General features: G+C 41.6%; 1 protein-coding gene across 1 annotated transcript in view; it reads right to left on the reverse strand.

Annotated features, from left to right (window-relative positions):
• Window positions 1-5,014: 5,014 nt before the first annotated feature.
• Slc28a3 (solute carrier family 28 (concentrative nucleoside transporter), member 3) overlaps window positions 5,015-24,898 on the reverse strand; it is a 116,801-nt gene continuing 96,917 nt past the window's right edge. Inside the window, 11 exon segments of the mRNA XM_013031058.1 lie at window positions 5,015-5,141; window positions 7,025-7,145; window positions 7,481-7,579; window positions 8,382-8,426; window positions 8,429-8,462; window positions 14,872-15,069; window positions 16,401-16,569; window positions 18,196-18,326; window positions 19,057-19,182; window positions 21,485-21,565; window positions 24,236-24,316. Of these exon segments, the coding sequence (XP_012886512.1) occupies window positions 5,015-5,141; window positions 7,025-7,145; window positions 7,481-7,579; window positions 8,382-8,426; window positions 8,429-8,462; window positions 14,872-15,069; window positions 16,401-16,569; window positions 18,196-18,326; window positions 19,057-19,182; window positions 21,485-21,565; window positions 24,236-24,316 (1,212 nt within the window).

Below are 24,898 nucleotides of genomic sequence, written 5' to 3' on the forward strand. Positions count from 1 at the left end.
ACCCAGCACTCAGGAAGTGAAGGCAGGAGAATCATGAATTTGAAGCCAGCGTGGATTACATCGTGGGATACTGTTTTTTAAAAAAAGACATCTTAGACACATATAGAGATAGATGAATACAATGAATCAGAAATCTTACAAAAACAGGTAAAAATTAAGACAACATTTTTTGAACACCAGTTTGGTATCACATATTAATAACAAAAAGTATACACACACCTCACTAGGGATGCAAACTCTATCCAAGATGGAAGACACTAATACCCTTGACAGATGGAGAAACTGAGTAACTGAAATTTTAGTTTTAATAAAGAAAGTTACTTGTTTTAATTATTGGACAACTTAAGCATGTTTACAATGACATGGATAGGTGAACTTACTTTGTCACTAAAAATGTCATGTCTTGGTTGAAATGTGCATACCAGACTTTGAAGAGTGTAAAATGTCCCCTGTGATGTGCTACCCTTCAGTATATCGGGTTAAATGTATTATGAAACGAATCTCATCCTTTCCTTTTGCTCTTGCTTTTTAATATGTGGCTACCAGGCCATTGTAAATTCTATGTAATTTGCACCATTTTTTCAGATGTCATGGCTAGAGAAAATTAAAAAAAAATACTTCAAGATACATTGCATTCATAAACTGCTCTGTTGAATGGCAACTCCTTTATACAACTACTTAAAGATAACTTTCAGAAGTTCTAAAGAAAAAGAAAATAAAAATAATAGCTTATAAGGAAAATGTGTACTCATTGGACAAGTACAAGAAAATACCACTTTCCCCCCCACACCTGCCTCGCAAATTAATAAGCCCCAGAATTAAAACCTGGAAGCAAAGTGAATGTATGTTCCTCTATAGGAACAATTTGTTTAATAAAGACACATATGTCACAGGCTAGAATGAAGTTTTCCTTGTAGGATTGAAATCTACATAAAGATTATATAGGAGAAACACGAGCTTGTCTAGAAAGGTCGGTAATATCACTTCTGTAAAACTACCATCTTAGTCCTCAAAAGAACACATCCGAAAAGCAGTCTGAAATTGAAGGAATACATTCCAGGTTATTTAACCTGGAATGCCCATGTGTGGAATCAGGGACCATGAAGAAGAGGAAAGAAAGTAGAAAGAACATAAAATGCTTTGTCAGTCTGCTTTTTGTTAAAAAAATACCTAGGAAAATAAACCCTGGTAGCTCACAATTGTAATCCTACCTACTAAGGGGGCTGAGATCTGAAAATGGCAGTTCAAAGCCAGCCCTGGCAGAAAAGTGTCTAAGACTTTTATCTCCAATTAACCTCCAAAAAGTTGAAAGTGCAGCTGTGGATCAAGTAGTAGAGCCCCAGCCTTGAGTGAAAAACCTCAAGGGGACAGGGCTCAGGCTCTCAGTTCAAGTCCCAGGACTGACAATGACACATACACATACAGGGGAAACTTTTAATAACAAAAACAAAGCAAAAATTTATTTTTGTTATTTTTCTCATAATTTCAGAGATTTCAGTCTGTGGTCCCTTACTGCTGCCACTTTGGGCCTGTGGTGGCACAGTGTGTAGTGAAGAAGTCCTGATCACTTCATGGTGGCTAGGAAGTGGAGAGGAAGAGGAGGGGCTGGGGTCCTATCATCCATCCCCTTTGAGGCCACACCCTCAGTGACTTCTTTGTGTAAGTGCTACCTTCTACAGCAGCACCACAGTCTGGCAGCTGAGCCTTCAAGTCTGCCTTTTGGGAAGGTTCAAGATCCAGGCTATGGCAAACACCTGACTCCCTCTCTGTCCAGTGTGCATGTCATCTCCTTTATGTAGGATTATACACACATGTGTGCATTCACATGGAGTTAGTGTGGAAGGGAGAAGAGAAAGCTAATGTTACAACTAAAATAATGATTTGGAGGAATGCATAAAGCGTTGTTATAGCCAAAAAGAAGGACGCTGAAGGTAATATGCAAATAAACATTTTCTTTCTGTGTTCCAGTAACAAAGTCCCCACATTCTTATATGTTTTGCATGAGCAAGGAGAAAGGAGTGTGTGCTAGTCACCTAGAAGTGACAATCAGGTGTGGGAAAGCCATGGCAGGGAGAAAGATGTTTAGTCTTTTTTGCACGTGTATTTTTGCATTTTTCTGTTTTATTTTAAAATAATGTTAAATTTTTAAAATTTACAAATAACTATTCCTTTTTTATTGTCTGAAAAGGAAAACTTAATAATTATAGGGTAGCAATTGTTTTCCTTAAAAAAAGCAAATAAGTTGAGAAGAGTGACAAGGATTCAAGGCATATATGTGACAAAAAGCAGAAGTTAGGAATTAGTTGTCAGCCCCAGGTGGCTCATGCCTGTAATCTTAGCTATTCAGTAGGTTGAGTTTTGAGGGTCACAATTTGAAGTTAGCCCAGGCAGGAAAGTCTGTGAGACTCTTATCTCCAATTAACTACCAAAAAGCCAAATATAGAGCTGTGGTTCAAATAGTAAAATGCTAGCCTTGAACAAAAAAGCTCAGGGACAGTGCACAGGCCCTGAGTTCAAGCCCCAAGACTGGCACACACACACACACACACACACACACACACACACACACACACGAATAGAAACATTCAAACAATTGGAAAGGATTAGAGAGAAAAATAGCTTGTGAGAACAAAGGAGAAGCAACATATAAATAATTGGTACTCTTGACATGCTATCAATGGTTTGTAACAAAGTTTGTAAGGAAAAGGCAAATATACTAAAGACTGAAAGGGCATACTGAATTCCAAGGAACACTGACATAAATAATAAAATCCCTAGAATTTTGTTTTTCTTTATGTAATACTGAGATTGAACCCAAGCCTTGTGCCTGCTAGGCATGTGCTACTGAGCCCTTTTGTTTTGCATTTTGTTTTGGAGATAAGATCCATTAACTTTGCCTGAGCTAACCTCGAACTTGTGACCCTCCATCCTCTGCCATCTGAATAGCTGGGATTAAGAGAAACATGCCACAATGCCAAGTCTGAAAGCAAGAAATAGTATGCTTACTTCAGAGATAAGGAGTCATTTGTGTTTTAACCTTCCTTCATCACCAAACCCCAACCAACCAACTAGACAGCCAACAAAAAACAAATGAAACAAAATGAAAGACAACTTTTGACACCTAGTTTTTTTTCTTTGAAAAGTGATTTGTGCATGAACAGAAGAGCAAATATAAACAAAATAAATTAAGATTTGGAAGAACCGATTTCACATTGAGTCTCTTCCTTAGGAAGCATGGCTCAGTTGGTAGAGTGCTAGTCAATGAGTAGAATGTCAGGTGCCGAGTTTGAGTCCTGTTCTTGACCAAAAAAAAAAAATAGGGAAACAAAAGGAACCACTTTCTGACTCAGAGGCATTGAGGTTTTCTTCACACTTTGTGGTCTCTCTGCTAAGAGCAATGACAATAAGGACTGCATTAAAGATTGAGTTCTCCACCAAGCACTCCATCAAAATTTCTGGCATTTTCTTCAGAGATATTGACATCCAGTAAGCAAGTTTGATACTGATGCCTTCCAGGTCGATAGAAGAATCAATGAACTCAATCAGGACATATTTTTCTCCCTCACTTGGCCCTTCCATGGCTCTGTGTGTGTGTGTCCCAGGATCTGAGTTCAAACTGAGTTCAGGGTGCTGTCCTTGAGCTGCTTTGCCCGAGGACTTGAGCCACAACTCCCTGTCTGGCTTTTTGGTGGGTAACTGGAGACAGTCTCAAGGACTTTCCTGCCCGGGCTGGCTTCCAACTGTGATCCTCAGATCTCAGCCTCCGGAGTAGCTAGGATTACAGGTGAGGACCACAGTGCCTTGCTAGTCCATGGCTTCTTGGATGAAAAGTCATTTTTCCAGTCTTGTCACCAGGATTATTGCATATGAATAGGTCTGCAATTATCCATTACTGGACTCCTTACTGCAGATGTGGATATTATGCACCTTTGTAGCATACCAAATTATTTTTATGAGATCTTCACTACTCCTTCATATGAAGAAGAATCCATCTGTGGTCACTGACCTCTCTCTTTTTTTCTCTCTCTCTCTCTTTCTCTCTGTCTCTTTCTGTCTATCTGTCTCTCTCTCTCTCTCTCTTTCTGTCTCTCTTGCTCTCTAAGACTTGCATGCCCCACTTGGTGAAAGCTCCTTTAGCCTGGTTTCTGGAAAATGAAATCAACAAAATTGGCCATTACAAACATGTAATATGAATGAAAGAGAAATTTATAAACTGCTAAGGTTTGGGGGGTTGCTTGTTATGTAGCATAACATAGCTCAAGCTGACTAAAAGACTTCTCAAAACTTAAGGGACTTGAAACCTGATTTGGGTCTATAAGCTTTTGCTGAAGGACTCAATTTATGTAGGACTTCTGGAGGGTAGTCACTAATTGCTGATTAGCTTTCCTTCATGTAAAATTCAAGTACAGGATATCTCAGGTAAGCTAGATCATCCAAGTTTAGCACCCTAGCAGTGACCCCACCTGAAGTATGTTGAAAACAAGTTATTCTGGCTGGGCATGATGGTGTATGTCTTTAATTCCAGCCACTCTGCAGACTGAGGCAGGAAGATCTCAAGTTCAAGGTTAGTCTGGGCTACATAGTAAGACTGTTTCAAAACAAAAACAGGCAAAAAAAAATAAAGACAAACAGAAACAGTCATTGGAATGATTTAGACTCATTCAGCACCCTAAGAGTCTCTGGTTGATTTACAGCCTAGTACCTGTATTCTAGCTAGATGCCTGGAAAGAAATCTAAGGTCAGAAAACACTGTGGGGCATGGAGTTGGCACTTTGGTATAAGATTCTTCAGAGTTCTCAATGGAGAAATGGTGGAATGTCACAAAAGGGAAGAGGCTGCAATAGCAATGGCAGTTCTGAAAGGCGTAGTCTTGTTTTTCTTCTTTCCTTATGACTCAAGCTGGTTCAACAAGGATGGCTATTAGTCTGTGTACAGTTGCTTTTTTTTTCCGGTGGTTGTTGTCTCTTCCTAAGCAGAATATGCACCCAGAGTTCCCCTGGAGAAATAGTTGATTTCAAAATGTGTTGGGAATCCAACTGCAGTTAAGTGTTGATGGATTCACCAATGTGCAGCAGCCCTTCAAAGACGACAGACTGTGGTTTCCTCCTGGGATGATCTCCCCGGGTCCCTTGGCAATAGTGCTGGTGGGAATGGAATGGAATAGTTAGTTGACTCTTGAATGGCAGATACAGTAGCTGAGTAAAAGTTGCACTAAAAACAGCCCAAGGCTTGGACTGTGGCTTAGTGGTAGAAGGTTTGCCTAACATGCATAAAGCCCTGGACTTTATTTCTCAGTACCACATAAACAGAAAAAGCCTAAAGTGGTGCTGTGGCTCAAGAGGTAGAGTGCTAGCCTTGAGCAAAAAGAAGCTAAGGGACAATGCTCAGGCCCTGAGTTCAAGCCTCGGGACTGGTTAAAAACAAAAAACAAACAAAAAACAGCACAGAGGCTGGGCATCAGTGGATCACACCTGTAATCCTAGCCACTCCGGAGGCTGAGATCCGAAGATCATGGTTCCAAGCCAGCCTCGGCAAGAATGTCTGTGAGACATTTAGCTCCAATTAACCATCAAAGAGATGGAAGTGGAGCTGTGGTTCAAATGGTAGAATGTTAGCCTTGAACAAAAAAAAAAAAAACTAAGTGATAGTACCCAGGCCCCGAGGGCAAGCCCCAGTACCCTTTCTTCCCCCCTCCCCACAGCCAAGAGCAAGAAATTGACTTCTTCCTTCATATTCTGGCTATCATACTCTAGATAGAGTAGGTTACAAACAGGGGCCCCACAGAAGTGATTCTGGTAATTCATTTGGGTGGCCTCAAGAGCTCTTCTTATTTCCCCAGGAATAAACCAAGAAGGATAAGTTCAACCCCTATAAAACACTTTAACATTTAAGAAAACCACTAGGATGAAGATACTGTTTTTATGACAAGAAATTGTAGAGGGTGGAGGTGACTGGCAGGGTCATTAAGTGGTGCCACATTGTTGGGACAGCCTTGGCCAATGGAAAGAGAGGCAGTGGAAGGTAGTAATAAGAATATTGCTTTTGTGGGCAGGATTTCGTATCTTGACTGTTTTGGGACTAATTTTGCTTTAGTGTACATAGCCTTTCTAGGTACCATTATATCAAAGGCGAAAACAAAGACAAGCCAAACCAAACCAAACTAAACCAAATCAAAACAAAAAGCCTAACTTACACAGTGACTGAAATTTTTTTTTTCTATTGCTGGGGCTTGAACTCTGGGCCTGGGCAATGACCCTGAGCTCGTTTTGTTCAAGGCTAGCACTCTACCACTTGAACCACAGTGCCACTTCCAGCCTTTTCTGTAATTAATTGGAGATAAGAGACTCATGGACTTTCCTTCCCAGGCTGGCTTCGAACCTCAGTCCTCAGATCTCAGCCTCCTGAGTAGCTGGGATTACAGGCTTGGAGCCATCAGTACCTGGTGTGACTGTAAACTTTATGTGAAATAATTCATGTGCCTAATGCACTGCTAAATCAATACTTGAGCACATGAGTAGTACTGCTGAATATTTTAGTTCCTGGTTTTATTAGGGAAAAGTAAAAATGAAAGGTTGTTAGAATTGCTGTGTAAGGAAGATTGGGTGTGATGGCTTCTGCCTATGATTCAAGCTACTTGAGAGGCAAAAGTTATGGAGGATCTGGGCATTGAATTATGGAGACTCCATCTGAATCAGTAAGTTGAGTGTGGTGGTGGCTATTGTGAACACAGGTGTGGAAGGTGTGGTTAGGAGGATCTTGGTCCTTGGGTAAAACAGAGATCCTATCTGGAAAATAGCCTTAAAGCAAACAAGGTTGGAAGTGTGGTTTAAGTAGAAAAGTGACTGCCTAACAAGCATGAGGCCCTGGTGCTTTAAACTCTAGGATGCCTAAACAAACAAACAAAAAAACCCACATACATATACAAACAATTAATAGAGTTACAAAAAATAAGTAGATGGGATCTTTAGGTCAGATTTGATTATTACTAAGGGGTCATAATGAAATTTTTTTTTACCGTGAATACCTGTGTAATAAACTTTGGCAACAAGATACTACATCGGTCATGTTGCTAGGGAAACTGGAGTTGAAGGTACTTTCTAGAATGTGGTGACAGTTGATGTCCACAGGGGTGTCAGAGAGCATGCCTGGAGATGAACAGAATACCAGTGATGTTCATGATTGGCCAAATTTCTGAACTCTCTTATTCTTAGCTTTGTAGCTGTTTTTGTTTTCTTTTTATCAGTTGTGGGGCTTGAACTCAGGGCCTGGGTGCTGTCCTTGAGCTCTTTTGCTCAAGGCTAGCACTCTACCACTTGGGACTACTGCTCCACTTCCTCTTATTCTTAGCTTCTCTACCCACTTTCTCTACACCTTCCCCTTTACAGCATGCTTATCAGTAGCTCCAACACTCGAGCAGCTGTGGGCTTGCCATCCTACCTCCCTGAAAGCTACCCAGGATACCCAGGGCAGGACCCTGTACCTGCAATGCAGGCTGTCATGAAGCAGGCGATGGTTCCTGCGATCAGGGCTCTCACTGCTCCTGAAGCGATGTCACGTTTCCTGCAAGGTGCTATGGATGCTGGGAATTACAGAAAGAGTAGGTGAAATTCATGTTGAGGCTATTGATTGGAAATTAAATTTGTGGCCTTTGCAAATTGTCTTAGGGCTGGAGTCTCGTGTCAGTGGACAAGAAATAAGCCTGCCTCTTTACATCATCTTTATAATAATAATTTAAACTATAAACAAATAAATTAATAAAAGAAATAATCCCTAAGCTTCTTCCAAAGGCCTCACAGAGCAGGGAAGATATGACAGAGCAAATGCATTGTAAGAAGGGACCAGCCAGCAAGATAATCCCCAGCACGGTTCTCACCACAGCAGACATTGAGATAAATCATAGCAGTTTCCCACTGGATTTCCATTGGCCCTCAATATAAATCTATTGACATTGGCACACAAGCAAAATCCATTTGCCACCCTTGGGTTAGGAGAGTATATTCTTCCTGAGGTAATTTTGGTGTACACTGGGAAAATACATTGTAGAAGAGGGCCTTTGTTGAAGGGCTGTATTCTCCTTGACACAAATAACACTGCAGACCAAGATGGAGATCCAAAAAAGATTACATTATATCTGTTGGTAAAGAATATTCTTTTCGGGGCTGGGAAGGTGGCTCAGTGGTAGAGCACTTGCCTTGCATGCCAGAGACCCTGGGTTCGATTCCTCAGCACCACATAAGCAAAAAGAAAAAAGCCAGAAGTGGCGCTGTGGCTCAAGTGGTAGAGTGCTAGCCTTGAGCTGAAGAGCTGAGGGACAGCACCCAAGCCCAGAGTTCAGGCCCCCCGACCGGCCCCCCCCCCAAAATAATATTCTTTTCACTTACTGAGTCCACCGATTACGATTCCTAGGGAACCCATATTGGCAAACCACACAGGGCATATGTGGCAATCGTCTCTGATCGAATCTGTAAGGAAGCATAGGATACTGATGGATATGTGACCTAATCCAGCTAAAGGAATCTGACGGCCCAACTTGGCTTCATATTTTGCCTTCAGAATTAATGTTGACAAATAAAGGCACAGTGGGTAGTATCAATTATCTAGCATTGCCTCGAATCTCTCTTGTCTCTCTCCCCTTGACATGAAATGGGGATGTGTGGATTTAGAATTAGTATTTTTGACATCTGGAAATACTATTTCACACTCATTGATTCCATCTATTATTCACTATGACCTGGACATCTGCTTATATAATATTCCAGGCATAGTGCTAGTTGCTGGTGATGTAAAATTGGTCCAAAGAATACAGTTATTTGGGACAACTTATCCAGAATATGTAAAGAACTGCTGTTACTCCATAAGAAAAGCAAACTCCAGGGAGAATAGATGAAAACATTTGAATATTTTATAAAAGATATGCAAATGGCCAATCAGCACATGAAAAGAGGCTCAAGATCATTAGTTACCATGGAAACAGAAAGTTAAAACACACTGAGCTACCACTATCCACTTACTAAAATGGCTAGAATTGAAAAAGACTGAGAAGATTAAGTGTGGCAAGGCTGTAAAGAAACAGGGACTCTTACATGTTGTTGGTAGGGACATTAAATGACACAAGTTGTTTATAAAAACATAATGGCAGATTAGCCCATACTGCCTTTCTAGGAGAAATAAAAACACATGCCCACAAAAAGACTGTTCATACATATTTATAGCAGCTTTTACTTATAATAGCCTCATGCTTAAAACAACTCAAATGACCTTCAATAGGAAAACAAACTGTATATATGCATAAAATAGAATACTGCTCTGTAAGAAAAAGGAAAGCAATATTTACAAGTGAGTCTAAGTAACTCATACTTGTATTCCTACTCAGTGGGCTGAGGTCTGATTATAATGGTTTGAAATCAGCCTGGGAAGACAAATCTGAGAGAGTCTTATCTCCAATTAATGAGCCAAAAGCCAGAAATGGAGACATGGTTCAAGTGGTAGAATGCCAGCTTTGGGTGGAAAAAGCTAAGCAAGAGGCTAGGCCCTGAGTTCAAGCCCCAGCATTATCATCATCATCATCATCATCATCATCATCATCATCCTCCTCATTACACACACACACACACACACACACACACACACACACACACACACAGAGTCCACACTTTGAAAGCGAGCAAAATAACTGTATTTTGGATCTTAAATGTCTTCCAGTAACTCCCATGTCAAAGGCTTTGACCCCAATGTAGTAGTGCAGAGAAGGAGATTGAATTCTGAGGCTTGTGGTCTCATGATTATATCAATCTACTTATGGATCCATAGTTTATTGGATTACAAGATAGGGCTTAGTGAGAGTGGGCCTTCTCTTTCACTTCCTGGCTGCCTTGAAGTAAGCCGCTTTCCTCCACCATGTGCTTCTACCATGATGCTCCACCTCATTACTAGTCCAAAAGCAACCAGACTAAGCAATCACCTTTTTAAAGTATCTGAGTTCTTTTTAAATCTTTTTGGTCAGTTGTGGGGTTAAACTCAGGGCATAAGTGCTCTTTTTGCTCAAGGTTAGCTCTCTACCACTTTGAACTACAGCTCCTCTTTTGGTTTTCTGGTGGTTAATTGAAGAGTCTCATGAGGACTTTTCTGCCCAGAGAAGCAGATACTAGCTTTGAATCGTGATCCTCAGATCTCAGCCTCCTAAGTAGCTAAGATTACAGTCATGAACCACTGGCACCTGGTTTTTAAAGTATCTTATTTCTTCAAATAACTGGTTTACTTCATTTTTTTGTCATAGAGAAAAAACACCATCAGTAATGTACAGTATAAAAAAAATCAGTTACCTGAGACTGGATCTGTAAAAAGCTGTTGACTATGTAGTGCCATAAGGGAAACTGAGAATTATATGAATCAAAAGAAAATTCTCAGACATCACAGGTGATTCTTTAGACTGTGGTCCTGGTGTGTATGTGCCTCTGTTTCTCAGCTCTGACCACACAAGGGAATGGTCAGATGCCTACTTGGAAGTGAGAGAATGTTCCTTTTAATAGGGGGCAGATGGAAAATGGTTGTACGAGCATACATCTGGCCCTCTGGCTCATCCCAACAGTCAAGGGTACTGCTTAGGACCAATCTCAGGTCCTAAGGATCTCAGGTCCTGCTTAGGACCATACTCTTTCAGATCGAAGGACTGACTATAGAATGCTCTGAAGATTCAGCAAGCTTTATTGTGCATCAGAGGCAGACCTAATCTAGCAAAGGTATGCACACAATTGGGACAATAATTTTCCAACATCCTGAAAAATCCTGATGTGGTTAAAAATACAAACCAAACAAATGCTACTTTCACAGTTAGTGATTTTTTTCCCCTCCCTTTGTGCTATCTGGAGTTTTGAAAGCCTACATTTAAAAATTGAGTGTTTGTGGCAAAGTTTTTGTTGATGACAAGGCCCCTCTTCTCCCTTGTGGTTTCTGAGAACTCTCATGTTGAATTCAAACTATGTGCAGATATCAGGCAGGAAAAAAAAATATTGAGTGTTTGTGCAGTCCACAGTTCCTGGAAAAGTTCATCTTCATCTTCTACCCTTTCTAGTGCTTTTCATTTAGTTCAATTGGCTTCAAAGCCAGCCATGCTTATTAAGAGACTGGGGAGAGAAATGACACAAAGGGCTTTCATTTCCTCTTTCTATATGGGGATGGGGCTGCACAGATGTGGCCACATGTGGTTTTATAAGGAGAGGAAAAGGAGGCCATGGTGACTCCACTTAGCTTTTGTCCACACACATGAAGCATTATGTAATGGAGAGAGATGCACTGCATTAGGAAAATAATATACCCTACAGCTCTCATTGTGGGCAATCAGTGATGCTATAGGAGAATGAATGGTCACTGGGGTCCCACTTCTAATAGCAAAAAATTGCTAGCTGTGTTTATTAGCAAGAGATGAGTTAGATGGATTTGTGGTGTGCTATGCAGTAGAATGATAGATATGTCACAGACAAGGATATGGAAACATTATTGAGTGAGCTGTGTGTTCCAGGAGGAAGAGCTGGGGACAGAGAAAAGGGGAGGATGACTTACTTTCCTGTCTATACCTTTTGGTATTATCTTGAATTCAATACCTTAATATATATTACATGTAAATTAAAAATGACAGGGAAAGAGGGTGAGCAAGTGCAGTCATTACATTCCATGCATGTTATGTTAAAAATTGAACCATGTGGCTTTAGGGTAGGTATGGGAGGGGGAAACTGAGGAAGAATGATTAAAGTGGTGACATTGATTAAGATGCATTATACTCATAAACTGACTTATGGAATTGTAATCTATTTGTACAAGCATATAACAAAAACAGTAGTAATAATCGATGCATTGCATTCATAAACTGATTTACAGAATTGAAACTTTGTATGACTACATCATCATCATCAAATGGAGCTGGATGCTGGTGGCTCATGCCTGTAATTCTAGCTACTCAGGAGACTGAGATCTGAGGATCATGGTTCAAAGCCAGCTGAGGCAAGAAAGGCTGTGAGACTCTTATCTCCAATAAACCACCAGAAAACCTGAAGTTTCCCTGTGGCTCAAGTGGTAGAGTACTCACCTTAAGCTGAGGAGCTGAGGGACAGCGCCCCAGCCAGGAGTTCAAGCCCCATGACTGACAAAAATAAAATAAAATAAAATAAATAAAATGAACACTCTTAGTATTATCGTTTGTGTGTATGTGTGCTATTAGTGGGGCTTGAACTCAGGGCTTTTTTCACTCAAGGCTTAGGCTCTGCCACTTGAGCTGCAGCTCCACTTCTGGCTTTTTGGTGACTAAGTCTCATGGACTTTCTTCCCAGACTGGCTTCAAATTGTGATCTTCAGATCTCAGCCTCTTGAGTAGCTAGGATCACAGGTGTGTTAACAAAGAGCCAGTGGTCTTTGTTGCTTTGTATGTCCCTCCTCCACAGTATAACCCCTGCTTTCACTGTATTTGATGTCGGTATAATTTGTGGAGGAGAAGGGGAAAAATAAATCGCTTAAATAGGGATACAGATGGACCCATTGCAACAATGAGATGTACAAGCCATTATGTCGAAAACGAACTTTACAACTTTGGTAAGGGGGGAGGATTGGGTGGGGGGCGGGGGGGAGGATGGGAAAGGCTGGGAAGGGGAAACAAAGGAGGAGGCTACAATGCTGGATAAGAAATGTACTCATTATCTTGCCCATGTAATTGTAACCCCTCTGTACAGTCTTTTCACAACAAATAAAAAAAAAAGAAAGAAAGAAAGAGCCAGTGGTGGCATACACAGGGACTCAATGAAGCAAAAAGGATGAAGCAGGGAGATCGTAAGTTCCAAACCAGTATGGACTGAACTAACAAGGGCAAACTCTTGAGTTCAAACCCCAGTTGGTAGAGGAGGGTGGAGAGAGAGAGACAAAGAGAGAGACAGAGGCAGAGAGACACACAGAGAGAGGAGTAATAAATTCTCAGTATGTGGTTACTATGTATACATTCTGGCCCAGGTCAGCAATGGACCACAATTGCAGTGGATTTCATGGAGTTTTACCTCAAGGGCCCACACATGTGTTTTCGTCTTGTGGAAGATGTTCCAGGACAATGTTGGGATACATTCCAACACTCATTGGTAATCAGAAATGGCTGGGACTGCTCCCATTTAGTTGAGTGGAGATCAGAAATTTGGAGTCCTGAAATGCTGTTCCATTGTGGCTCCACAACAGCGTTGGGTTTGTGTTTCCAAGGATGCCTGTTTCCATCACTGGGCTCACCCTCAAACTGAGTCACATCCTCAATTCCATCTTCACCTTTCCCAAGGCTGGTCTTTTCACAGAACCACTTGGCACAGTCAGAACTGGCAACTTGCTTTACTCATTAACAAAACTATTTTCTTCTGGCAACTGGTAGTTGGGGATAGAACACATTTCACTTCATTTGGCCTATTGTTTATTTTTGGCAGGGAAAGAAACTGATTTAAGTGGCATCCAAATAATGAGGATAATTGGCTAGGTTCCACCATAAGCTTAGCTGAAGAATAAACATGTGACAAAGGAGACCTGTTGAGACTTTATTCCTTGGAGATGGGCTGGTCAAAATGCCCCCAACCACAAAATAAAAGCAAGTATTGTCCTGCTCTAGGCTGTTAAACTTGTGAAATGCGCAAGAGAGTACTGTATTTGCATACTTAATCTTTAGGACATTGGGATGGTGGTGCTGCTTGGGTCGTGAGGTCACAAAGCCTGGGAAGCATGCTTTTCCTCTCCTCTCTTTGCAAAACCCAGTACAAGCCCAGGACATTAGCATCCAATGGAGGCTTTCAGTGAGGAATGTTTGCTCTTTCCCTTGGAGGTTCCAGGTGGGATCATTCTGTTCTTCAGGGGAAAGAAGTTTCAGTGGCAAATATAGCCTCATCCAATTTCCTCATCCACCAGACTCAGGAAGATGCAGTGTATCTCTTTCCAGGCAATTGAACTGAGCCTTACTTTTCCTCTCAGCCTCTTGGACAAGAAGCAATGATGTCTTGCTTGCTATCTTTTGAGGATGGCCAGGACAACATAAATTTAGGCAGTTTCTCAGAGCTCATTAAAATCCCTTGACCTGGAAGGTCCAGGTCCACTTTCAGTTGACTATCTCAGGTATTTTGTCATTGTAATAGAAAGCTGACTAAAAGAGAGCTGTATGATATGTCCAGTGCTATGGTGTCAGTACCTACCACATTGTGCATAGAAGGGATTTGATAGATATTTGTTGATTGACTAGTCTTAGCTCATATTAGTGTCTGTAGTTCTTTATTTTTTGTCGGTAATGGAGCTTGAACTCTGGGCCTGATTACAGATGTGAGCCACTGATGCCCGGTTGTAGTTCTTAAAACTAAATTATATCGTGCTGGGCTATGGTGGCTTGCACCTATAATCTTAGCTACTCAGGAGGCTGAGATCTGAGGATCATGATTCAAAGCCAGACCAGGCTGAAAAGTCCAAGAGATTTTTTATCTCCAATTAATCAGAAAAAGCCAGAAGTAGAGGTATGGCTCAAGTGGTAGAGTGCTAGCCTTGAGTAAAAAATCTAAGCAAGAGCATGAGGCCCTGAGTCTAAATCCCAATATCAGCATATACACCCAAAAGAGTAAATAATCACAGTAGTATGGTCTCTCTCCTCTCAGTGCATATATCTATCAACCCCCCCATTATCATTAAATCAATGTAACAGAACATTATAAGGTCCTATGTACGTTATAAGCTCTACAAGAGTGGGGATTTGCTGATGGTTTGGTTCTGACATATTTGATATACCTCAGTGCCTGGCTTCTAGAGGCTGCAGTAGCCACTTGAGGAGGGTGCTTCTGTGATGAGGAAGCACACTGGAAAATCAGACTGTGTACTCACCGACATATATTGCTGCACACCATCGACAAACTTGGGTCCGGCTGCTTTCCTCAAATTGATCAATTTGGAGAGGTGCTCATAAGCCACAAATTCATTGAAGAATGTCTTATAGCCAAGGAGCTTGGCAAGCATAAAGCTGTCTTGCCAGTCAACTCCCATCACGAAGGAAAAGGGCATGAAGAGGTAGGAACAGATGAGCTGTGAAAACCATAGGTGGATGCTCTGTTAGAAGAATGATTTGCTTCTAGTTCTCCTCTCTCTTCCTCAGGGAAAAGATTGTTCCTGTCGCCGCTAGCTTCTTTCAGGGACAGAAATGCCCTCCTGCACAGCTGTTCATCTTTGTCTATCAGGAGTAGCTAAAATGCTTTCTTCACCCAAACTCACACTGCGCTTTGGTCCCCATTGTAATGATGTGGAGGGGTGGTGAGGCCCTGGAGGTGGACGAATGACTTTCTCATGAGATTGAATATATTTGTTCCTCTGGAATATATTAGTACTCAAGAGGACAGGTGGTTATAAAGTGAGCCAAATCCTTTGTCCCCCAATAGCCCCTCCTTACTTGTGCCCATTTGCCTTTTCTGCCTTTCTCCCATGCATGAAATAGTACATCGCTCTCATCAGAAGTCAGGTAGATGCAGCCACCTGAGCTTCCTTTCTCTCCTTCCTTCCTTCTCTCATTTCTTTCCTTCTTTTTTCCCTTCCTTCCTTCCTTCCTTCCTTCCTTCCTTCCTTCCTTCCTTCCTTCCTTCCTTCCTTCTTTTCTTCCCCCCCCCCACTCTCTAATTACCCAGTCAGTTATTCTATTATAGCAACCTAAAACAGACTTAGTCAGTAGTTAAGACTGGAACTGGATCCCTTGGAACCTGGATTCTTGGGGAAGATTCTTGGGGGGGGGGAAAGAATGACTGGGGGAAGGAAAAGCTGAGAGAAACTTCTACAATGTGTGAGAGTAAATACACCATAGGTAGTTAGGGAAGTCTCTCCACAAACTTATTCATGTACTTTTTCTGTGTGCCAGTTCTGTGGCGTGAACTCAGGACCTGGGCACTGTCCCTAAGCTTTTCTGCTCAAGGCTAGCACTCTACCACGTGAGCCACAGCTCCACTTCCGATTTGGTGCTTAATTGGAGGTAAGAGTCTGATAGGCTTTCCTGCATGGAGTGGCTTTGAATTGAGATCTTCCGGTCTCAGGCTTCAGAATAGCTAGGATTATAGGCATGAACCACCAGTGCCTGGCTCACATACATATTTTTAAGCAAAGAAATGCAGGAACTAGGGGCTGGGAAGGTGGCTCAGTGGTAGAGTGCTTTCCTTGCATGCATGAGACCCTAGGTTCCATTCCTCAGCACCACATAAGCAAAAAACCCAGAAGTAGTGCTGTGGCTCAAGTGGTAGCCTTGAGCTGAAGAGCTGAGGGACAGTGCCCAGGCCCAGAGTTCAGGCCCCCACAACCAACTCCCCCTCTCTATCCCCCAATAAAAAAGAAGGGCAGGAACAAAACAGAGGGTAGAAGCATGGTAGAAATTATACCTCAAAACTCAGCTGTGGGTAGTCAAACATGTTTCCAAACCAGGACAGGGCTGAATTCATGAAAGACAAGAGGGCCAGGAAGGCAATCAGATTGACAGCGATGTTTGCCACCAGAGGGATGGATGAGGACGCTCCCTGCGTTGCAGCTTCTAGGAGGTTCCTGGAGTCACTTTACCAAAAAGTAGCAATTCCAGAATTACTAAAATGTTAGTAGGTGGAGGCCACAGGGGTAGAAATGGGAGAACATGAGGTCATTGCGGGAGAGGCCAATCTCAGGCTTGTACCTTGGTCCAAGTGCTCATCTGATTTGTGAAAATCATGACAGGATTAGAATTGTTGAATTTATGTAATGGGAAGATGGGAATCAAACTGTTCTATTTCTTTCTTTTATTAGGGGGAGGGTGGTACTGGAAATTGAACCTAGGGCCTCACACCTACTAAGCACCTCATTCAACCACAATGTATACCCCTATCCCAAAAATTTGGGTAACTGATAATCAACTTGGGTAAATGATTTAAAAATAGCATAGGTTTAAAATTTTATCCATTAAAAGTAGATTTCAAAGAGTGACATTATTTATAAACTGATTTGTTAAATGACAACCCCTTTGTACAACTACTTACAGATAATAACCATAAATAAGTTTTATTTAAAAGGTAGCTTTCAGGGAATATAAAATATGGCATAAAATTTCTGAACAATGTATAAAAAGTTTGTATTATCAATACCTCCTTTAAGAAATGTAATGTCAGCTTGGGGCTGGTGGCCCACTCCTATAATTGTAGGTATTCAGGAGGCTGAGATCCAGAGGATCATGGTTTGAAGCCAGCTGGGGCAGAAAGTGTCTATGAGATTCCATCTCTAAAATAACAAGCAAAAAGCTGAGCTAAGTTGAGGTGTGGCATAAGTGTAGAGTGCCAGCTGAGCAAGTAAGTCTAGCAAGTGCAGGCCTTCAGTTTAAACACCAGTATCAGAAGAAGAAAAGTAGAAAAAGAAATGGAATGCCACATCATTTTTTAATCCCTGTGTGCTTCACTTTTCACTTTAACCTATCTCCCCTAAATTCTGCTTATCATTCCCCTTCTTTATAGTTCTCCTACATGGTGGTATCCTTAAGTAATACACTATATAAATCAGAATGGTCCCTAACTTTATAAGTGGATATTCAGGTTTAAGATCTCTTATCTGCTTTCAGATTTCAGATTTCAGAGTACATGTATTAGAAGATATCTTAGAAGTGAAATAAGCTTATGTTTCATATATACTGTCTTTTTGTTTTGGAGCATTTTGGACTTCCTGAGTTCGGGATGCTCAACCTTTACTTGTATCCATGACAACTTGCTATTTCCGGTCATGACTAATGATTCTATTTCTGTAAGAAAATAAGGGGTGATTCTCAGACGCATGTTAGCGGGTGAATTGTTATTTAATGAAATACTTCCTTTTTTCATTCACAGGGCAAAAGAAAACAAGCAGTTTCCTTATGCTATGAGGCACTTCCACAAATGGTCATTGTAGGATTTTCTATCAGTCTTACTGAAACTAAGTGTAGATGAACTATGCTGTATTTACAATGAAGTATTTATCGTAAGCACTTAAAGAAATGTATTGATACTCACGAATTTAGACAGGGTTTCCCTCCAGCTTTGAAACAAGATGGTTTTGGTAATGTCTAAGTAGTTACTGGGAAATTAAATTTACTCAAAAACCTTGATTCACTGTGGTTTCCGGTTATGGAACTTTTGCTGTCCTTGGACTTTGTGGTGTGGCTCTTAATTAGTCTGTCCCACTTACCCATTTTCCATTTTCATGGCATTCTTGAGGGTTATTTTGGGTTTCTCAGTCTCAGGCCAAAAGAGTTTGGCAACAGCCAGTGACGCAGGTGCTGACATGACTGAGGCTGTCAACAAGTGGGTAGATGACACCTGTAGTTGCAGAAGAAAAACAAGGAGCACGCTTGGCTTTTTCCCTGACTTAGGGAATGGTCCAAAAGCCTCACAGAGAAGGAAGAGATAGGGCAGGACAGACAGAGGATATGGGAAGAATATCTGTCAATTGAAAAATCTTAGGCAAAAACACCAAGCCATTGTATCTTGTAAGATCTTTCAAAGAAGAGTTTTCAGCCTCTCTGTTATTATCTTTTTATTTGTTTGCTTTTGTGTGTGTGTGTGCCAGTATTGGGGCTTACACTCAGGGATATATACTCTCTTGGCTTTTGTACTCAAAGCTGGTGCTCTACTACTTGATCCACACCTCTGCTTCCAGTATTTTGCTGGCCAATTAGAGATAAAAGTCTCTCAGATTGGTTTGCCTGGGCTGGCTTTGAACCTTGATCCTCAGATCTCAGCCACCCAGAATCTAGAATTAGAGGCATGAGCTACCAGTGCCTGGCAAGGTGATTTCATTCTATGATGTGACTGAATATAATTCACACTTTGGTGGCAAGAACATGAAAATGAACCCCAAACTCTTTGGGCTCACTACATCCAAATGTCAAAGCAACTGGAAGCAACTTTTGTGAGCCATATTGCAAAAGGGGTGTCTTGTGACTTCCTTTTCTACCAGCAATGGGAAATCAAAAACAAAGAAAAGAAAGAATAATAGTAAAAAAAAAGAGGATGAATGTTGCATAAGGTAATTCTAGGACAGACTTACCCCAAAAGAGATATATGCACCCAAGACACTTCCAGCTATTGTGGCGAAGCCAGCCGTCATGACGGCATGGAGTTCTGACTTGGTCACGTGTGGTAGATATGGTCGGACCAATAGTGGAGACTCTGTCTGGGGACCAAGAAGGTGATTAATGTGACTAGATTAATGCTATCTTTATTAATTAATTTTTGTGCTGGTCCTGGGACTTTAACTTAGGGCCTTGGGTGCTGTCCCTCAGCTTTTTTGCTCAAGGCTAGTGCTCCACCACTTGAGCCACAGCTCCACTTCTGGCTTTATGGTGGTTAATTGGAGGTAAGAGGATCACAGACCTTCCTACCCAAGCCAGCTTTGAACTGTGATCCTCAAATCTTAGCTTCCTAATCTTAGCTAGGATTACAGGTGCCTGGCAGGATTAAATCTCAGGGGGTTATGCCAGTCTACTCAGTATTTCATTTTCTAAACAATATTTGAGAAGCAATCTCAGAATAGCCCAGAACAGGTATGAGTCACTGGTACTTGTCTTACTATTACTTATTTGTGTGCCTATGCTGGGCTAGGACTCAAAGTCTCATAATCTTGCTTGTTTTGCTTTCTAATTCTTTTGTTCCAAGTTGGCACTCTACCACTGCAGCTACACTTTCACTTCCAACAATGGGGTCATTTTAAACTTAGGTCAATATGACCATATAGTCATGGGTAAACCTTCCAATTTGTGAAGCTAGTTATGAAGTGCCCCTACCTTCTCTAGAATTGGACTGTAGGAGGATGTGGTGCATGTTTCTAAGAGTTGTTCAAGATATAGCTGCTGGTGGCTCATGCCTGTCATAATAGCTATTCAGGAGGCTGAGATCTAAAGATCACAGTTTGAAGCAAGCTGAGCAGGGAAGTCCCTGAGACTCTTATCTCCAATTAACCACCCCAAAACTGGAAGTGGAGCTGTGGCTCAGAGTGGTAGAGTGTTAGTGAAAAAAATAAGTTGACCAAGTAACTGTCCAGTGTCCTGGCCTCCGGGTCTTTCCACCTTCCAGCTTCATCTTTACAATCTGTTTCCTGAGGCCTTGGGGAAATAGAGACCAGTGTGCGTGCACATAGACACAAAATGTACCAGCAATAACAAAGAACAGGAGTCACGGGTTCATTTATAATTGGCAGGCAGAGACCTCAGAGACCTCTCCCGCTCTGGTATGTGGGAAGGAACCAGATAATTGTAAGAACATGAATCTTATCAGTCCTCAGTGTAGGGTTCTCCATCAGTTAAGAGCAGCACTTTTAGCATATTAAGTATCAAATGGAGCACCACAGAAGCCTGGGTACAATTTTATAATTTTATCTTCATTATTTCGATTGTTCTGTAAGATTGAATGGCTGTGCCTCAATTTATAGACTCAACTGGAGCCCGCTATGCGAGCCTGCTTACCTATAGGTACCACCAATCAACTCAAGAGGGCAGCCTAATTAGTCCTGAGAGATTTTATGATTATAATTGTTACAATTTCATCTCCTACAGAAGGAAGTATGCTCTCCTTCTCCTTCCCACTCAGGACAGATCTGGGGCCAGTGAGCCAGGCTTCCCAGGAAGGTCACCCAGCCTGCCTCAAACAATGGTAAACCTGGGATGTGGTGGCACGGGTGTTTCTGGGTGACCCTTGTTTTGCTTCAAGTCCAGTTCCTTTGGACAGTGGTACTGGCCACCCTCCCACGGGGCATCATTGGTGTGAGATCCCTTTCCCTCTGGAGCTGCGCGTCCTGAGTGATGGGTAGCTTGATACCTTTTCCCAAGTATCCACCTTTTTTTTTTTTTTTAAAGAACTGTTGCTATTTTGAGGGACTGCTCTAGGCCTCATATTTCTTTGCTTAGAGGTCCAAGAATAGTGATCCGTGTGGTGGGTCATGAAAGTGGAAAAAGTGTAGCTTAAGAGTTTATTTTTTGATGAGAAGAAAAACCTGAAGGTGTTTTTCTTTCAGGTCAGCAGAGGCAGATGGCCAATTCAGACAGCTGAGACTGTGAAGTATTTCTGCAGCCTATGGCTGCTGCTGGGAAGTTTTTTTTTTTTATGGGTTTTCACATGGCCACAGGCATTACAGTAAAGAAGGGGAGGCTGCACCTTTGAGATAAGAAAGGCCACCATAGTAGAAGAGCTACTAGCTGCCAAGAAGCTGACCAGAGACCCCAGTAATTCAATCAACTCTGAAAAGTTATGGTGAGAATTTGTACCTGGAAAGCCCTGTGCTTTAGTGAAATATCTCAACTTCTCCCTAGAAACCTTTCCTCTCCTCTCCCCTCCTCTTCTCTTCTCCCTTCTCCCTTTTCCCTCTCCCTGATCCGCTGCCCCACCCCTCCCCCCTCCTCTCCTGCATTTTGGAAGGAGACTATCTTATTTTGTCAGGTATTTTGTTCTTGTGTTTTTTTTTTTTTGATCTTACAACTTACTTGTCCAACAAATATATTACCAGCAGCAACTACAGATTCTATAGGAGATGAGCCCAGAGTAACTAGCATTACCCATCCGACCTAAGAAGAAAGAAATGGGTAATATCAGTGAATAATTATTTGCATGTTTGTACACAAGAAAATATCAAAGTAGGGATAAAAAAATCTTAAAATACAGCAACATATTGAGGTCTATAATACAGGTTACTGATAATGCTAAAGGTATGTATAACTCATTTAGCCTATAGAGCAGGTCAATCAAATCCTATATGAGTGGTAAGTTTGAATATGGGTGTGTGCACCACTCCTAGGGCTTGAATTCAGGGCCTGGACGCTGACCCTGAGTTTTTTTTTGCTTAATGTTGGTCTCTACTATTTGATCTACAGCTCCCCTTACAGAGTTTTCAGTAGTTAATCAGAGTTAAAAGTCTCATGGATTTTCCTGCCCAGGCTGGCTTTGAATTGCAGTCCTCTGATCTCTGCCTCTAAGTAGCTAGAAGTGTGAGGCACCAGCACCTGGTTTATTGCATATATTTCTGAACAATATTTTTTTTGCCAGTCCTGGGGCTTGAATTCATATCCTGGACACTGTCCCTGAGCTGCTTTTGCTCAAGCACTTTACCACTTGAGCCACAGTATCACTTCTGGATTTTTCCTTTCATATGATACTGAGGAATTGAACCCAGGGCTTCATGCATGCTAAGCAAACACTTTACCACTAAGCCACATTCTCAGCCCCTGAACAATATTTTACAGATAATATATTTTTACAGATATATGGAAATTATAAATGAAAATTGCTACCCTCATGGGAAGCCTCTGTGCATTCTAGGTGCTGTTGTACCTTTACCTCAGTGATGTATTGAACTTTACTCCTTTGAAGTAGGTTCTATAATTATTCACATTTTACAGATGAGGAAAACCAAGTAGAGAAAGATGGTTATGTTCTCAAAGGTCACCCAGCTAGTGGCTACTAAGATGTAGTTCAAATTTATTATTTTTCTATTTAATTCTAATAAATTAGGTTCATTGGTCCCAATTTTTGTACTGGCCATTTGCAATAGTCTGGATCTGGAATGTCCTCCAAAAGGCTCCTATTAAAGGCGTGGTCCCAGCCCATAATGCTATTGGGAGCTGGTGACGACTTTAGGGGGTGGAGCCTAGTGGGAGGAAGTTAGGTTATTGGGAACATTCTTGCAGGGAATTGTGGTACTTTAGTGCTCCTCTTCCCTTTCACATCCTGACCTTCAGGTGAATCACTCTGCTCCACCAGGTCCTCCCTGCATGGTGTGTCACTACAGGCCCACAAACCATGAAGTGAATAGACCATGGTCTGAAACCCCTAAGCTATGAGCCTAAAGCAAACTTTTCTTCTTGATAAGTTGATTATCTCAAATATTTGTTACAGTAATAAATGATTGGCAAACATGCCTTTCAACCAGAAACAGTAGCACCACAGTGCCACCTCAGGTTGTAGATTCCTGTTGTATTTCCTCTGTGATCTTTTTGCTTGGATATATGACTAGCAGTTTTAAACCAATGATCAGAGAATTATGAGGTCTGGACCTCTTGATGTAATTCTGAGTTCTGTTGGTTCTAGTCAGTACATGTGTCTGTCTGTCAGTCTGCTTCTCTGTTTTTCTTTTGGTTTATACATTTTGATTTACATGGACTAAAGGAGGGCTGTGGCTGTTCCCCAAAGCCTGAATGCACTGCTTTGTTCTCATGTGCATCTATACTAGCTTAAAATCTTCCTAGTTTTCTGATCTAATGTGAGTGTAGGACTCAGTTGCTGGGAGCAAGACAGCAAGGATGAGATTATAAGATTAACCTTTCTCTCTCTCTCTCTCTCTCATATACATTCTTGATCTTTTTTTTCCTCTGCACTTGAGATTAAAGTCAAGGACTCACATTGCTAGGTATAAGCACTCTACCACTAAACACATCCTCCCTTCTTTTTTATTGTTGCTTCGTTGTTTTTTTTTGGGTCCGGTCATGGGGCCTGAGCTCTGGGCCTGAGCGCTGTCCCTCAGCTCTTCAGTTCAAGGCTAGCACTCTACCACTTGAGCCACAGTGCCACTTCCGGCTTTTTTCTTTTTGCTTATGTGGTGCTGAGGAATCGAACCCAGGGCCTCATGCATGCAAGGCAAGCGCTCTACCACTGAGCCACCTTCCCAGCCCCTTGTTGCTTCGTTTTTGAGATAGGATTTCATTAACTTTGCCCAGGCTGGCTTTGAACTCACAATCTTCCTGCTTCCACCTCCTGAGAAGCTGGGATTATAGAGGTGTGTCACAATGCCTGGCTAACTCTTTTAAAATAGTTGTATGGTTACCAAACTCCCACCAGGGTAAAAACCAACTTCTTCTTGTTTTGATTTCTCTAGTAATTCCAAGATCAGGAATATGTCCTGAAGACAAGTGTGGATAACCATGAAGAGGACTGACACTGCTTTCCCCGTGCAGACATCTGACCTCAATTCCTTGGCTAATGTTGTAAATGCTATGGTTTCATGGAGATATCTAGTGGGATTCAGCAAATCAAAGCTCTGTTAGAAGTCCCTGAGTCCAAGTTCACTTTATGGACACATGGTGGAAAGTTTTGAGTTTGACTCTAATAACTTGAGGGATTGTAGTGAATCTTGGTAGGAAGAAAAAGGCAGTTTCGAGATGCCTGGATAAGAGGCATTTGAGACTAGGTTTTTCAATAATTGGCTCCACCTGTTTCACTCACTACATTCCCAATCCCAGTACCTTTCTGACGATCCACTGCATGAATCCCAGGTAATACAGCATGGACATCACTGTGCTGAAGAAAACCACAATGGGCAGGATCTGCGTAGAAGTGATCGTTTGTCAGTGGTGAGCCCAGTGGTATCACATTCCTCTTAGGCCCTCTCTCTGCCTCTCTTTCTCCACCAGAGACATCCATCATGACAATACTGGAGACATCACTTTTGTCGGTCATTTTCCCTTTCCATAATCTCGTATTCTAATTGGGCTTGAAGATTCCAATTGTTTGAGTGTGCTCCCTCCCCCCAAAAGTTCATCTTTAAAAACTTAATCCCCAAATTCATGTTGGTTGTGTTTGGGGATAGGGGTCTTGGGGCAGTATTTAGGATTAGATGAAGTCATTAATTAAGTCATTAATGGCCTTATTTAATTAATGTGCTATGTTGGAGGTTGAATTCAGAGTCTCTAACTTACTTGGCTTGTGTGCTCAGCTAGTCCTCTACCATGTGAACCATATTCCCAGACTTATTATTTTTGCTGGTTTTTAATTTAATTTAATTTAATTTTTGTACTGGTACTAGGCTTGAACTCAGGGCCTGGGAGCAGGTCTTGAGCTCTTTTTCTTAAGACTAGGGATCTGCTGCTTCAGCCACGGCTCCATTTCTGACATTTTGGTGGTAATTG

Source organism: Dipodomys ordii, unplaced genomic scaffold, assembly GCF_000151885.1.
Source record: "Dipodomys ordii isolate 6190 unplaced genomic scaffold, Dord_2.0 Scaffold137, whole genome shotgun sequence".
NCBI lineage: Eukaryota > Metazoa > Chordata > Mammalia > Rodentia > Heteromyidae > Dipodomys > Dipodomys ordii.